General features: G+C 38.4%; 1 protein-coding gene across 2 annotated transcripts in view; it reads left to right on the forward strand.

Moving 5' to 3' along the window:
- CDH6 (cadherin 6) overlaps positions 1–15,720 on the forward strand; it is a 165,577-nt gene that overhangs the window by 121,003 nt on the left and 28,854 nt on the right. For both annotated transcript variants that reach the window (XM_055422235.2, XM_055422236.2), the window contains exons 3-5: positions 5,270–5,564; positions 9,268–9,387; positions 13,831–13,998. In XM_055422235.2, the coding sequence (XP_055278210.1) occupies positions 5,270–5,564; positions 9,268–9,387; positions 13,831–13,998 (583 nt within the window). The remainder of the gene's footprint in view (positions 1–5,269; positions 5,565–9,267; positions 9,388–13,830; positions 13,999–15,720) is intronic.

Raw genomic sequence — 15,720 nt, forward strand, 5'->3', positions numbered from 1 at the left:
AATTTTATTAAAAGATTTTTTACCTATCTAATCCTATGATCTCTAAAACAGAATCCACTCCTAATCCCTGTCATGGACTTTGAGAAATTACTTCCAGATGTAAACTCTATCTAACAAGCTCTTCACAATTTTTACAACATTAAGTGTATTTATTAGCATGATGTATATGTGCATTATGTCAAGATATGTATTTGTATACATATACATGTTGAATTCAGTTAAGCTTCAATTTGTCCTAACTTGATTTGTAAATTTATTCTCCCAATTTAAAATATTATTCAGTCTGTTTGGCACAAAGGTGGTCTCTCCACTACAAATCCAGTTTCTACACTTCAGTCCCAATCAGACATCTTTTAACCATGGCTGTTCTCTGATTCTTGTACATCTCAGATTAGCATTGATTCCATCTCTTAAAGGACCACATTACTTTCTATGAGCATATTAGTCATAACCCAATTTTTTATTTTAGCAAAAAAAAAAAAAAAATCACATAATTTCTTCCCCTGTTAAGGTACTTTCAGATGTGTCATGTAGGTATGCTTCTGTTTAAACTCTGCTTTCTTGTCTCAATGATGCTTAGAAAATCAGTTTAGTTACTGACTTAGACAAGTGACTCAGTGACACATAGGTAATGGGAGGAAGGGAGCAGCATTAACTAGCTCCATAAACCACTAAAAATATGTACAATTAGTGTCACACCTTTGAATTGGAGTCAAAATCAAGTTGGGAGGTGGGGCATATAGCAGGTATAAAGATACTGGCACTGCTTTGGTGATGCCTGCCATGGGGTCATATCTGTAACACCAAATTCCTGTATTTACTTGTTAAGGTACTACACTTAAAAAAATGATGACAGAGCTTCCCTGGTAGTCCGGTGGTTAAGAATCTACCTGCCAATGCAGGGAACACTGGTTCAATTCCTGGTCCAAGAAGATTCCTCATGCTGCGAGGCAATGAAGCCCTCTTGCCACATCTACTACAGTCTGAACACCTAGGGTCTGTGCTCCACAAGAGAAGCCACTGCAATGAGAAGCCTGTGCACTGCAACTCAAAAGTAGCCCCCACTCACCGCAACTAGAAAACTAGCAGTGAAGACCCAGGGCAAACAAAAAGTGAAATAAATAAATTTTTTTTAAACTTTATTATTTTAAAAATAATGATGATGATAAGTCAACAGAAAAACAAGCCAAAACCAAGAGTTCCTCCTGAAACAAAATCCTCCAGGTACAGTAGTAAAAAGTCCTGAGAGTCCCAGATGAAATGTGACTTTCTGAGGAAAGTGGATAATTTTTACTTGATGGTGAATCGTTAAAAGTGAACCAGATGATTAAACTTAATGGAACAGCCACATTAAACTGAAATTAGTAAAAAACATGCCTCAGGCAGCCTACAACCTTTTATTTGTTGTTGTTTAACTTCTGCCTTTTACAGTGGCCATGATGAATGACATCACAAAAGAAAAAAATCCAATTAAATTCTAAGAGCTCAATAAACCCCTAATGTCTGCTTGTCACCACCACTTTCACTTGCACTGATGTCTTATGTTTCCTCTTCTCCTCAAGAAGAGAAAAAAAGAACTGGCCCCAGGGGGGTTCAACAGAAGGGGAGCTGAGTAGAGAAAGAGCACACTAAGGCTTCTGGAAGTTTCTATTCTGTGCACTTCATCAGATGCAGACACTGTGCTGGAAGGGGTGTGAGGTTAAATTGTTTTATTATCATATGATGCCTTTGTGAAGAGATGTATTTTCCCACTAGTTTTCAAATATTGATATATCAGAAGTGGAATCTGCCGAGCAATCCCCGTTCACACTCTTAGTTGGCATCTCCACTGCCCTTTTATATTGTCCTGGTGTTTGTTCTATAAGTCATCAACGTGGAGTCTCCTAACAGCTAAAAATAAGTTTCTGATTACTTTTACCTGAATAAATCTTGTGACCAGATATGGTATTCACCTACTAAGTGTGCAGCGATTGCATATTGAAAGTGATGAAAGAACCAGTCGAGGGGAGTCTATAATCTAGCGGAATGCAGAATATAATAAATCACATGGAAAGATAACAGTTGCCACCTGGAAGAAGAATACTGGCTTTTGATAACAGATTTTACCTCAGCGATACTGTGTGTTTGTTAAATGGGGTTTTCAAAGCCCTCAGAAAAAGTTCTCAAAGTCAAAATAAAAGCAAAAACCTGTTTATTATGAACTAAGAGCTAGTAATAGTAACAGCGTCTTAAATTTTGAAGCCACTTTATAAAACACATGCTTTAATCCCATGTTTATGCAGGAATTAACATAGTATTTGTATATAGTCTCTAAATAGTGCTTCTTGACAGCATTGTCCTGTGGCTCCATTATTTTCATTTTCTGATAAGGATCCTGGTGCTGGGAGGTTAATTAACTCTTCTATGATCTCACACTTGGTGAGTGAGAGGATGAGCAAGAGCCACACGTGGTTCTCCTGGTGTGGTGCTCCCTGCACTGTGCCAGGCTGCTGACCATGGCTGCCCCGGAGTCAGATCCAACGGGCAATGAGATTGCTTTCGTTACTCGTGAGTTAATGAAATAGCTTTTTAAGAGCTCTCTTCAGTCATTAGAATTTGACGATGGAGAGTTAAAACTTTCCCCAGTGGCTCTTTCTGTGTAATCAGGGTTTCAACGTTTTCTTAGCATATCACATTACACAAATCATGGTGTGCACTTGTTTTACATTTCTTATTTCATTTGTCTCACTTCTAAGCAATTTCCTCCTCGTTTGCATTTATCTTGCATTATTTCTGTCACATTGCTTTCAAGGCTACTAATTGCATGAATAATATTCTCTTCCTCAAACTCTGCTGTTAACTAGCAGTAGCTGTGTGGTGTTGGGCACAGTTTATCTCTCAAAATGAGGTGGTTGCACAGAATAATCTGTAAGTCTCTTCTTGCACTCAAGGTCTAATCTGACTCTCACACGATCTGTGTGGTTTGGGAAACTCTATGTACTCTAAAGCCTCAGTTTCTTGACTCTGCAATGATACATTCAATTAGCTCATGTTTCGCAAAATGAGTTTCTTGGAAAACTGTTTTGGGGAACATCAGTATGGATCACATCCAAAAAGGATTCGTAAGCAAAGAAAGTTCAGTAAAGCCAAGTCAAATAATGTTTAGTACAGTTTGGGACCGTAGGTACTCATAGCCTTTCTTAAGTTAATGGGCAGTGGGAGACTCCAAGAAAGAGGCAGAATATGAAGTATTTCCCAAAATTATTGGGCCACAGAACCTTTTTTTCTCAGCATTTTGTATAAATGATATTCCATGGGACATAGTTGTATAAAGTCTGGGTTACATGTTTTTAAGTCCCCCTTTTGCCCTGAGCTTCTATTTTCAAATATGTTTATAGAAGTTACTCTGAATATCCAATGCGGTTAAGAGAACACAGAGCTGGTTTGCCTGTTGCTGTTGTTGCCATTACTATTGTAACATAGCCGATGCTCCACTTAGACAGAGTTGAAATAAGGTAGAGATTGTTACCAAACAGAATTTGGGTCTGCTCAACTGCTAAACAGCTAAGCCAATCTACTGACTCCAGGTTGTAACGAAGGAAAGTACAGCATATATTGTAGGCACCAAGCAAGGAGAATGGGCAGCTCATGCTCAAAGACTCAGATTCCCTTTCAGGAAAGGGTTGTTAAAGGCAACATTTGGCATGAGAATTGCTGCTTACGGACCTTCTTCTGACTGGTTGATGGTAAGGTAACAGGGTAATGTTTCAGGAACCATAATCATCAACCTTCTGGTTTCAAACAATCTGGGGTCTACATGCTTGTGGTAGCATGTAAATCACCATCATCCACCTTGTGCTGGGGGCTTAGTTTCTGAAGAACTCAAAATATTTGTCAGATTGTTATGTATATCTCTTCGGACTGCATAACTAGAACTCTGTCTTATGATTGAATGATTTGCTTTTCCTTTGTTTGTGCATTCCCTCACTTCCCTAATTAGTAACTGCTTGAGTCTGCTCTTTGGAACTCAGGCAAGGCCCAGGAGACTACAGCCTTTTTCTACAAACAAGAAAGAAGAAACACAGAAGGGCTTTTATACCCAGGAGGACCTCACAGGGTCCTCACAGATTTCAAGATTAGCAGCCTTCCTATGAATGCTAACCTTTCCCTATGTATACTTACAACTGAAGTCTGAAAAAAGTTCTTGATAAAAAGCACTTTTTGAAAAAATTTGTGAATAGCTTTAGATTATCAGAAGACCTGTGAGATACTGCCCAAAGTCTTGCTGAGGTGGGAAAAAGGGAACTAAAGAAACTGCGGGGAAGTCAACACAGTGGAAATAAAACTCAGAATAAGTAACATGGGCTACATTTTCAAGTTAAGATCATCCTCTTCACTTTAGTTGTGTCTTTATGTTCATTAGCTCAACCCTTTACCCAGACCCATTTCACTGGCTATTTATCTTATCAGAGCCTCTGCTTGATTGCCTTCAGGGGCAGAGAACCCACTACTTCATAAGGCAGATTATTCAATTTTAGGCTGACTCTAATTTTTAGAAGTTCCTTTCCCATATTAAACTAAAATATGTGTTAAATATTCTTATTCCAAGTGACCGTGTAAATTACCTAGTTGGTGGGGATTCAAAGCATTGTCCCTGGCAGCACTTAAGATGGTTTTTTTTTCAAACACTCTGAGTTGAATTTCATAAATAAATAAATTTCACACTTCCTAGAAAATTCACTATAATCTCCATCATATTAAAATAAAAAAGATTGACTAGCTTCCCTAAATTCACCAAGATAGCAAAGTGTAGATGCAGAATGTACTCTCTGATTAAAAAATCCAAAATATTTTTCTTAACAGTGTATTGCTTCCATAGTGAGTGTGTGTACATAAAAGTGAAGGGGTGGGTGTATTAATAGAATCTGAAAGCTGTAGTGAGAATAGAGAAATAGTGAAAATAGTTCTGTTCCAGCCAGGCTAATGTGTCCTTGGGCATTTTTCTATTGTTCTGGCCTGTAGTTTTTGATTCTTCAAAATGAAGGTTACTAAACTTTACATGAGTTCCAGTTCTGGAAATTTTGGTGATTATAAAATTCCATGATTTGGAAACATGCTCATTAACAAATGGCATTTACTATTGAGGATTTCAGTGAAAAGTAAAAGAAAAAAAATCTGCAACCCTTAGAAAGACTTGAATGAAAGTTAACATAGCATTGCATCATAAAGGCAAACAGTTTAGGATCACATGCTTGACTTTTACTTTCTTTAATTTTTTTTTCTACACTAGTTACATTCAGACCAGGATAGAGGAGATGGATCACTTAAATATATCCTTTCAGGAGATGGAGCAGGAGATCTCTTCATTATCAATGAAAACACAGGGGACATACAGGCCACAAAGAGGCTGGACAGGGAAGAAAAACCTGTTTACATACTTCGAGCTCAGGCTATAAACAGAAAAACAGGGAGACCCGTGGAGCCCGAGTCTGAATTCATCATCAAGATCCATGACATCAATGACAATGAACCAATATTCACCAAGGAGGTTTACACGGCCACTGTTCCCGAAATGTCTGATGTCGGTAAGTGAGATGTGATTCAATTGTTTCCTCTAGTACATCAACTGAATCAGGAATCCTATGAGTAAAATTTGCTGAATTGAATGAACTTGGATGCTACACTCTAGATGCACTGTGTTTCAAACAATCCATTTAGGTCCTTTTTATAAGTGGACCAGTGTCTCCTAAGATTAGTCTTATTATTTTTAGGAAAACAACATTTCCTCTAGTGATTAGGGAATGAAAAGTGGCAGAATGAGAAGGGCAGGGAAAAGGAGCGATCATTTCATGTTTCCTCTCCCACTCTAAATGCCCACTTTATTTCTTGATAGTCCTCTCTATTTCTCTTATCCCATAGTAGAATTGGGCATTAGGTAAGGATCTCCCCAGTGGAAAACAAAGGCCCTGAGTTTACAGTTCAGACTGAAGAGTAATTATATTTTAGAAAGAGACTCAAAGAAAACTTTTTTAAAAAATCCATGAATAATACACAGATGTCTATGGGATATATTCTTTATTAAGTGGTGAAAATTGAGACTTCATGACATTAATATGGTAAGTTAATACTCTGTGCAGAATTCTACTACCAATTTTAATGTGTACATTTAGTTTGCTTAGATTGGGAAAATGTAAATTTTTCTTAAATTAAGAAAAAAATCCTGACATCATTGTTAACCACATTAAAACACTTCAGGAGAGACAGTGACAAATTTTCAACTACTTGTGTAAAGGGTTATTTTAAGTTTCACTTGGTGTCAAGTTCAAAAGGGCTAGATTACATAATAAAAACATTTCCATCATCTGTGAGTCAGATATCAAGGATATTTCAGTTCACAGTTCCAAGACTTGAACAATAGCTAATCTACAGAAATGATTGTAAAACATCCAAATTTTTCTCATGAAGAAGTTGCTCATCTCATTACTTGAAGTCACTTTGTTTTGTTAGAAAAATCACAAATCATCACCAAAGTGGTGGATTAGAATTCTTTTAAACAGAAGATTTGTTAGGAAAAAAATATTTTTCCTCTGTGTGGTAAAGGGCAAAAAGAATTCATGAAAGACTGTCTGGTCATCAGCACCTTGCCCTACAGCCAGACGTGAAAAGTGTGACTGTACAATATAAGGGGCACCATTTGCTTCTGAAGCCATTATAGAGTTAAATATGTTTTATAAATATTTGGGGGGTAGCTGGCAATAACAGGTCTTGAGGAAAAGAAGGCTTTTGCAATTTGCACACAGGCACAGTTGTGTTGATATTCATCATTATCATAAATTAACATGTCATTAATATGATAATAAAGGGATCCTAAAGGATTCACAGAAAGGTAGTGGGACAGCAACAAGGTGGTATAAATGAACTTTGGTATCGAATGGACTGGAGTTTGAAACTATCACTACTAATAAGCAACTATGTAGCCTTAGGTAAATAAACAACTTGATGTCTCTGACCCTCCAGTTTCATATCTATAAAAAAGAAATAATAAACATCAACTCCTAAATCCTTATCATAAGAATGAAAGGAAAAAACAAATGCACTGCCCCAAGTACCACATCGGCAACTAATAGGCACTCAAAATATCCAAACAATCATATTCTAAAAGCAATCAAATTTTGCATTGATGTCAAGTAAGAACATAGGTGTTTGTTGACTTCTACTATTAATTCTCACTCTAAAATCTTATGCTTTCATTCTCCCCTCATTCTTTGCTAAATTACAAGGATGGATGCTCTATCTCATGCATCAGCATGCTACATCCAAGGGCATGCCTCCCTAAGACAGTATAGTATATTAGTTCAATATATAGAACTGGTTAGATATTATAAAAGCAAGTGAAAATTCCAGTATTCCCTAACTGTGACTTCCCTACCCTGTTCATGGACAGGAGAATTCTGTCAGTATGCTTCAGTTCAGTTCAGTTAAAGTTCAGTCGCTCAGTCGTATCCGACTCTTTGCGACTCCATGAATCACAGCATGCCAGGCCTCCCTGTCCATCACCAACTCCCAGAGTTCACTCAAACTCATGTCCATCGAGTCGGTGATGCCATCCAGCCATCTCATTCTCTGTCGTCCCTGTCTCCTCCTGCCCCCAACCCCTCCCAGCATCAGACTCTTTTCCAGTGAGTCAACTCATCACATGAGGTGGCCAAAGTATTGGAGTTTCAGCTTTAGCATCAGTCCTTCCAATGAACACCCAGGATTGATCTCCTTTAGAATGGACTCATTGGATAATATGAACACCAAAAATCATTCATAAAATGATGTTACTCAGAGGGTCTTACCTTTTTAGGAAGTCACAGTCCCCTTTCAGAATCAAATAAAATCTATGGCATTTCTCCACTGTGTCATATCCATTTAGGCATACACATAAAAATTTGCATGGAATTTCATGGGGATTAGGGGTACTTTGAAGGTTATTATTAACTATGGTCTCTAAAATAAGAATGTCAATCTAAAACAACATAACTTTCTTTGTGCATTTAATTATAATCATCTTTGGGGATTATAAATTCTGGATGTGTATTCTCCACTATTCCAATTAATTCTTTACTTAATCCAAAACTACTTCTCTTAAGGTTCAAGAGAAGGTCTTTCAACCTCTTAGATTATATCAGATAGATTTATCACCTAGGAAGCTTTTATTTATAAGTAACAGAAAACCCAGTTCAAATTACTTTAAACAATGAAAGTGTTTATTGGTCACATTAAGTCTAAAAGCAAAGTGGACTTTGAACATAGTTTGATTTAGATTCTAGCTATTCCTCTGTAATTTTGTCCGATTCAGCTTTGTCTTCGGACTGGCATTGCCAAGATCACAAAATAGCTGCTGCATTTTCAGGCTCCACGTCAGCACATTACATTCAGGGAGCAAAAGCACCTATGACACAACAAATTTTCAGCAAAATCACAAATGGCCCTCCAACTGAACAACACCTAAACTAATCCTTGTAGAAAAAGTAGTACAAGATGCCAGTAGATTTAGGCCTAGACAACTTGAAAGAATCACTGTAGCAAAACCCCAATCAAATCTCACCCTTGGAGATGGATTGGAATCAGTTCCACCCAAAGTCATGATCATTCCCATGCTCCCCTTTACTTTAATCCTTGTTGTTTTTAGTCACTAATGGGAAGTGAATGTCGCTCAGTCATGTCTGATTCTTTGAGACCTCATGGACTGTAGCCCACCAGGCTTCTCTGTTCATGGGAATTCTCCAGGCAGGAATACAGCAGATGGGTAGCCATTCCCTTCTCCAGAGGATCTTCCCAACCCAGGGATCAAACCCAGGTCTCCTGCATTGCAAGCAGATTCTTTACCAGCTGAGCGACCATATCCAATTCTTTTGCAGCTCCATGAACTGTAGCCTGCCAGTCTCCTCTGTCCATGGGATTTCCTAGGCAAGAATACTGGAGTGGGTTGCCATTTCCTTTTCCGAGGAATGATCCCAACCCAGATATCGAACCTATGTCTCCTGAATTGCAGGCGTATTCTTTACCACTGAGTCACCTGGCAAGCCCAATTTAATGCTTTCAATATTTATGAACGTTGCTCACATTCCTTCAGAAGAAGAAATCCAAGGCTTTTTAGCCTAGCATCCTACTGCAGCTCTCCACTCCCTTGCCATGATAGTTTTGTACTGAAGTATGATTGTGCTTTTTCCTAATGTGTGGGTATCGAGGATCCATAATGAACCCTTAATTTATTTTCAATTCATGTTTCTTTCATTACAGGCACATTTGTTGTCCAAGTCACTGCAACTGATGCTGATGATCCAACCTACGGGAACAGTGCTAAAGTTGTCTACAGCATCCTACAGGGGCAGCCCTATTTTTCAGTTGAATCAGAAACAGGTTAGAATTCCTCTTGCATCTTCTTTTAAAGATCTGTAATTTTAATTGACATGCTCACCTGAGCTAGCATATTTTTAATAAAAACAATCAGTGTGATTGAATTTTCTTAGATTCATCTCCAAGCACCAGTGACATATTTGTAAACATGACATCCAGATCATTTTAATCAAGAAATCTGACACTGGATCTTTCATCTACTGTGTTTATACAAGGGATATTTGGAAAAATTGCACATTACTTTATTATTTCCTCCAGTTTGAGATAAAACTAAAAGGCCAACCCCTTTTGATAACCAAGAGAGTTGTTTACACATATTCTGATTCTTCTTTTACTAGTTACTTAGTAGGATTGCATCTCTCTACCTTACTGGAAAGCTAGATGTAGCCATGTGATTTATTTGGGGCAATAAAATGTGGTAGTCATATGAGGCATTTCCAAGCAAAATTTTAGGCCTGGTGCATAATCCACCATTTTCCCTCCCACTTGCCACAGTGATCATGGATGGAAACCAGTATCAAGTGAGTCTTTCGCCTGAATGTCTAAAGGTTATCATGAGCAGATTTTCTTTCTGGCCTATCTAGAGCACTTCAGTTTTGTTAAGCCACTGAGATTTTACTTTGTTGGTTGTCACATTGTCTCAGTTCAGTCTCTGAGTCATGTCCAACTCTGTGACCCCATGAATCACAGCACACCAGGCCTCCCTGTTGATCACCAACTCCCGGAGTTCACTCAAACCCACCTCCATCGAGTCGGTGATGCCATCCAGCCATCTCATTCTCTGTCGTCTCCTTCTCCTCCTGCCCCCAATCCCGCCCAGCATCAGAGTCTTTTCCAGTGAGTCAGCTCTTCACATGAGGTGGCCAAAGTATTGGAGTTTCAGCTTCAGCATCAGTCCTTCCAATGAACACACAGGACTGATCTCCTATAGAATGGACTGGTTGGATCTCCTTGCAGTCCAAGGGACTCTCAAGAGTCTTCTCCAACACCACAGTTCAAAAGTATCAATTCTTCGGCGATCAGCTTTCTTCACAGTCCAACTCTCACATCCATACATGACCACTGGAAAAACCAGAGCCTTGACTAGATGGGCCTTGGTTGGCAAAGTAATGTCTCTGCTTTTTAATATACTATCTAGGTTGGTCATAACTTTCCTTCCAAGGAGTAAGTGTCTTTTAATTTCATGGCTGCAATCAGCATGCGCAGTGATTTTGGAGCCCAAAACTGTTTCCAGTGTTTCCCCATCTATTTCCCATGAAGTGATGGGACCAGATGCCATGATCTTAGTTTTCTGAATGTTGAGCTTCAAGCCAACTTTTTCACTCTCCTCTTTCACTTTCATCAAGAGGCTTTTTCGTTCCTTTTCACTTTCTGCCATAAGGGTGGTGTCATCTGCATATCTGAGGTTATTGACATTTCTCCCTGCAATCTTGATTCCAGCCTTTGCTTCTTCCAGCCCAGCATTCCTCATGATATACTCTGCATATAAGCTAAATAAGCAGGGTGACAATATACAACCTTGACGCACTCCTTTTCCTATTTGGAACCAGTCCATTGTTCCATGTCCAGTTCTAACTGTTGCTTCCTGACCTGCATACAGGTTTCTCAAGAGGCAGATCAGGTCTGGTATTCCCATCTCTTGAAGAATTTTCCACAGTTTGTTGTGATCCACACAGTCAAAGGCTTTGGCATAGTCAATGAAGCAGAAGTAGATGATTTTCTGGAACTCTCTTGCTTTCTCCATGATCCAGTGGATGTTGGCAATTTGATCTCCGGTGCCTCTGCCTTTTCTAAAACCAGCTTGAACATCTGGAAGTTCACAGTTCACATATTGCTGAAGCCTGGCTTGGAGAATTTTGAGCACGACTTTACTAGCGTGTAAGATGAGTGCAATTGTGCGGTAGTTTGAGCATTCTTTGGCATTGCCTTTCTTTGGGATTGGAATGAAGACTGACCTTTTCCAGTCCTGTGGCCACTGCTGAGTTTTCCGAATTTGCTGGCATATTGAGTGCAGCACTTTCACAGCATCATCTTTCAGGATTTGAAATAGTTCAACTGGAATTCCATTACCTCCACTAGCTTTGTTCGTAGTGATGCTCTCTAAGGCCCACTTGACTTCACATTCCAAGATGTCTGGCTCTAGGTTTGTGATCACGCCATCGTGATTATCTTGGTCGTGAAGATCTTTTTTGTACAGTTCTTCTGTGTATTCTTGCCACCTCTTCTTAATATCTTCTGCTTCTGTTAGGTCCATACCATTTCTGTCCTTTATCGAGCCCATCTTTGTATGAAATGTTCCCTTGGTATCTCTAGCTTATCTTAACTGATATTGCCCTTAAAAAAAATAGATTGCCGTAACTCTTTTTTCCACATCTTAGTTTTCTGCACTTTCTCCACAAAGTAGCATACTATCTGTGATGAATTGTGTTTTAATATATACCACTTGTACTGTATTGTAACATTGGCTTAAAACTCAACATTCAGAAAACTAAGATCATGGCATCCGGTCCTGTCACTTCAAGGCAAATAGATGGGAAAATAATAGAAACAGTGACAGACTTTATTTTCTTGGGCTCCAAAATCACTGCAGATGGTGACTGCAGCCATGAAATTAAAAGATGCTTGCTACTTGGAAGAAAAGCTATGACACATATAGACAGCATATTAAAAGGCAGAGACATTACTATACCAACAAAGGTCCATCTGGTCAAAGCTATGTTTTTTCCAGTAGTCATGTATGGATGTGAGAGTTGGACTATAAAGAAATCTGAGTGCTGAAGAATTGATGCTTTTGAACTGTGGTGTTGGAGAGGACTCTTGAGAGTCTCTTGGACTGCAAGGAGATCCAACCAGTCAATCCTGAAGGAAATCAGTCCTGAATATTCATTGGAAGGACTGATGCTAAAGCTGTAACTCCAATACTTTGGTCACTTGATGTGAAGAACTGACTCATTGGAAAAGACCCTGATGCTGGGAAAGATTGAAGGTGGGAGGAGAAGGGGATGACAGAGGATGAGATGGTTGGATGGCATCACTGACTGGATGGAAGTGAGTTTGAGTAAGCTCCAGGAGTTGGTGATGAACATGGGTGGCCTGGCTTGCTGCAATCAATGGGGTCACAAAGAGTCAGTCACAACCAAGCAACTGAACTGAACTGAACTTGTACTGTGTAGTAAATTCCACATGTATTCTTGCTATCATGTTATGAGTCAAGTTCCTTTTACACAATTTTCAAGCTTCCATTATTGTTTGGATATCAAAACCTTTCTGAGTTACTATATCTAGTTAGAAATCAATGTAAGAGGTGCAATGAACTTGGAAAGAATCCCAAGGAGAAAGAAAATGTTGAGTTTAGAGACAATGAGGATGAAAAATTAGAATTATTCAACTTAAAGGACAAAAGGCTAAGGTAATCTCCTGTATTTAAATAGAGAAGTACTATTATTTGGAGAATAGAAAGCAGTTTCACTTTCACTGGAGCCAGCACTATAGGAATAAATTTGACCTGTTGTCTGAGGTATTCTGTTAAAAATAAAGAAAGATATTTTCAGTTTCATTCGTCATTAAGCACTGGAATGTGCCACCAGAGAAGGTTATAAAGACTTCATCAGTGATTTTTGAAAGAATGTGGTTAATTTAAGCCTAAGCTTTATGAGATTATTATGAGAGAACCGATACTGTTTTCATAAGACCATAGTTCTGTGGTTTAGAAGATCCTCAGAACATTCATTATGGTGGGTATATTTGATGAGGAATCAGTTCAGTAAAGTGAAACTCAAGAGTCAGTGCAAGTATACATGCATATACATATGTATGCTCAATCATGTCCAACTCTTCTTGACCCCATGGACTGCAGCCTGCCAGACTCCCCAGTCCTTGGAATTTCCCAGGCAAGAATACTAGAGTGAGTTGCTGCTTCCTCCTCCAGTGGGTCTACCCATCCAGGGATCAGACCCACTTCTTATGCATCAGCAGGCAGATTCTTTACCCACCGAGCCATTAGGGAAGTCTTTTCAAGTATACATGACTTTCTTAACAATTTCCTCATAATACACCTAATTGTCTTTTATTCTACTGTGGCATAGTAGTATACCACTGTACTACATGCCAAGTTATGTTTTGCTGTGTCATCTTATAACACTTAACAGTTATACAACTTACAATCTGCATTACTGAAGGATGTAATTTACATTTGTTTTCATTCTTCTTGCATTGTAGGTGAACAAGTGTGTGTGTGTGTATGTTTTAATGTATCTACCTCCCCATGTGGTTTTAATTTCCTTCAGTACAAAGGTTATCAATAATCAATCATCTTTATGGTCACCCATGACATCTGCATAGTGTTAGGCACATTGTGGGTGACAATCTATGTTTGTTTGCATAAATAAATAATTTTGGAAAGTATTTTTACTACATCCTTTCCATTTCTGAATTTCGTACCCACAGGTATCATCAAGACAGCCTTGCTCAACATGGATCGAGAAAACAGGGAGCAGTACCAAGTGGTGATTCAAGCCAAGGATATGGGCGGCCAGATGGGAGGATTATCTGGGACTACCACAGTGAACATCACGCTGACTGACGTCAATGACAACCCTCCTCGGTTTCCCCAAAGTAGGAACATTTGATTGAATGACTTTCTTCAGGGAACTTTTGTAAAATTGTAGCTTTAAGAATGATATTTATTTTTTCTTTATTGTTATTACTTGCCAAAGTTAGTGAACTTAGTAAGAACTGGTGCATTTATTAAAAATGAACTGAAAGTACTGATGCTCAGTAGATGTAAACGTTTATCAGTAATTAGCTGAGCAGTTGTCTGATATGCCTGTTATTATAAAAGCAATATCATTGTTTTATTTTTCTTTATTAATAAGACTACCACAGACATAAATACGCTTGTGCAGAACATATCAAGCATGCTGCTATTTGTTAGGAAAAAATCAACTGTGTATTTTGTGAATTTAATCAGGCATGTAATCTCCTTTAAGTCTTTGCAAGGGAAGGATTTATCATTTTACTGTTTCTAAAAATAAAACTGTAGAAATAACTATTTGTACTCATAAATAGTTTTCCACTTTATGGTTAACTGAGATACCAAAAGTCATCTCTAAAATCTTGAACAATCACGATTAGATAAGAAGGAAGATGAAGGAAGATAAGTGCCCACTCTTAAGCAATACACTTGACATTTTCACTTATAGACCTCAGTAGGTACTGGTTTTCATGTCATTTTTCTTCCAACATCAAAATTCCTTTCTGACCATGACTTCCTAAGTGAAAGTTGCTCAGTCATGTCCAACTCTTTGCAACCCCATGGACTACAAAGTCCATGGAATTCTCCAGGCCAGAATACTGGAGTGGGTATTGTCCCCTTCTCCAGGGGATTTTCCTAACCCAGGGATCAAATCCAGGTCTCCTGCATTGCAGGCAGATTCTTTACTGTCTGAGCCACTGGAGAAAACTATTTAATACCTGAATCCCTTCTTCAAAGAGAAAATAGTTGCCCATCATTAAGTACAAAACCCACTTACTCAAATGTGGCTGTTTTTTAAAAGCCAGTCAACTGATTAAGAGCTTCTTTTATAATGGAGATACACACGGATCAACAAGAAATATTTGTACTATCTTTTTACTTTTCTTAAAAAAATTAATTTATTTTTTACTGAAGGGTAATTGCTTTACAGAATTTTGTTTTCTGTCAAACCTCAACATGAATCAGTCATAGGTATACATATATCACCTCTCTTTTGAACCTCCCATATATCTCCCTCCCCATCCTACCCCATCTAGGTTGATACAGAGCCCCTGTTTGAGTTTCCTGAAATATACAGCAAATGCCCATTGGCTATCTATTTTACATATGTTAATGTAAGTTTCCATGTTACTCTTTCCATACATCTTACCCTCTCCTCCCCTCTCCCTTTGTCCATAAGTCTATTCTCCATGTCTGTTTCTCCATTGCTGCCCTGTCAATAAATTCTTCAGAACCATTTTTCTAGATTCTGTATACATGCGTTACAATATGATATTTATCTTTCCCTTTCTGACTTACTTCACTCTGTATAGCAGGTTCTAGGTTCATCCACCTCATTAGAACTGACTCAAATGTGTTCCTTTTTATGGCTGAGTAATATTCCATTGTGTATATGTACCACAGCTTCTTTATCCATTCTGCTGGCAACAGATACCTAGGTTGCTTCCACATTCTAGCTATTATACATAGTGCTGCAATGAACAATGGGATACATGTGTCTTTTTCAATTTTGGTTTCCCCAGGGTACATGCCTAGGAGTCTGATTGCTGGGTCATATGGTGGTTTTATTCCTAGTTTTCTAA

Source organism: Moschus berezovskii, chromosome 18 (genome assembly GCF_049115385.1).
Source record: "Moschus berezovskii isolate FMDL1 chromosome 18, NW_MosBer_1.0, whole genome shotgun sequence".
NCBI classification, from domain to species: Eukaryota; Metazoa; Chordata; class Mammalia; order Artiodactyla; family Moschidae; genus Moschus; species Moschus berezovskii.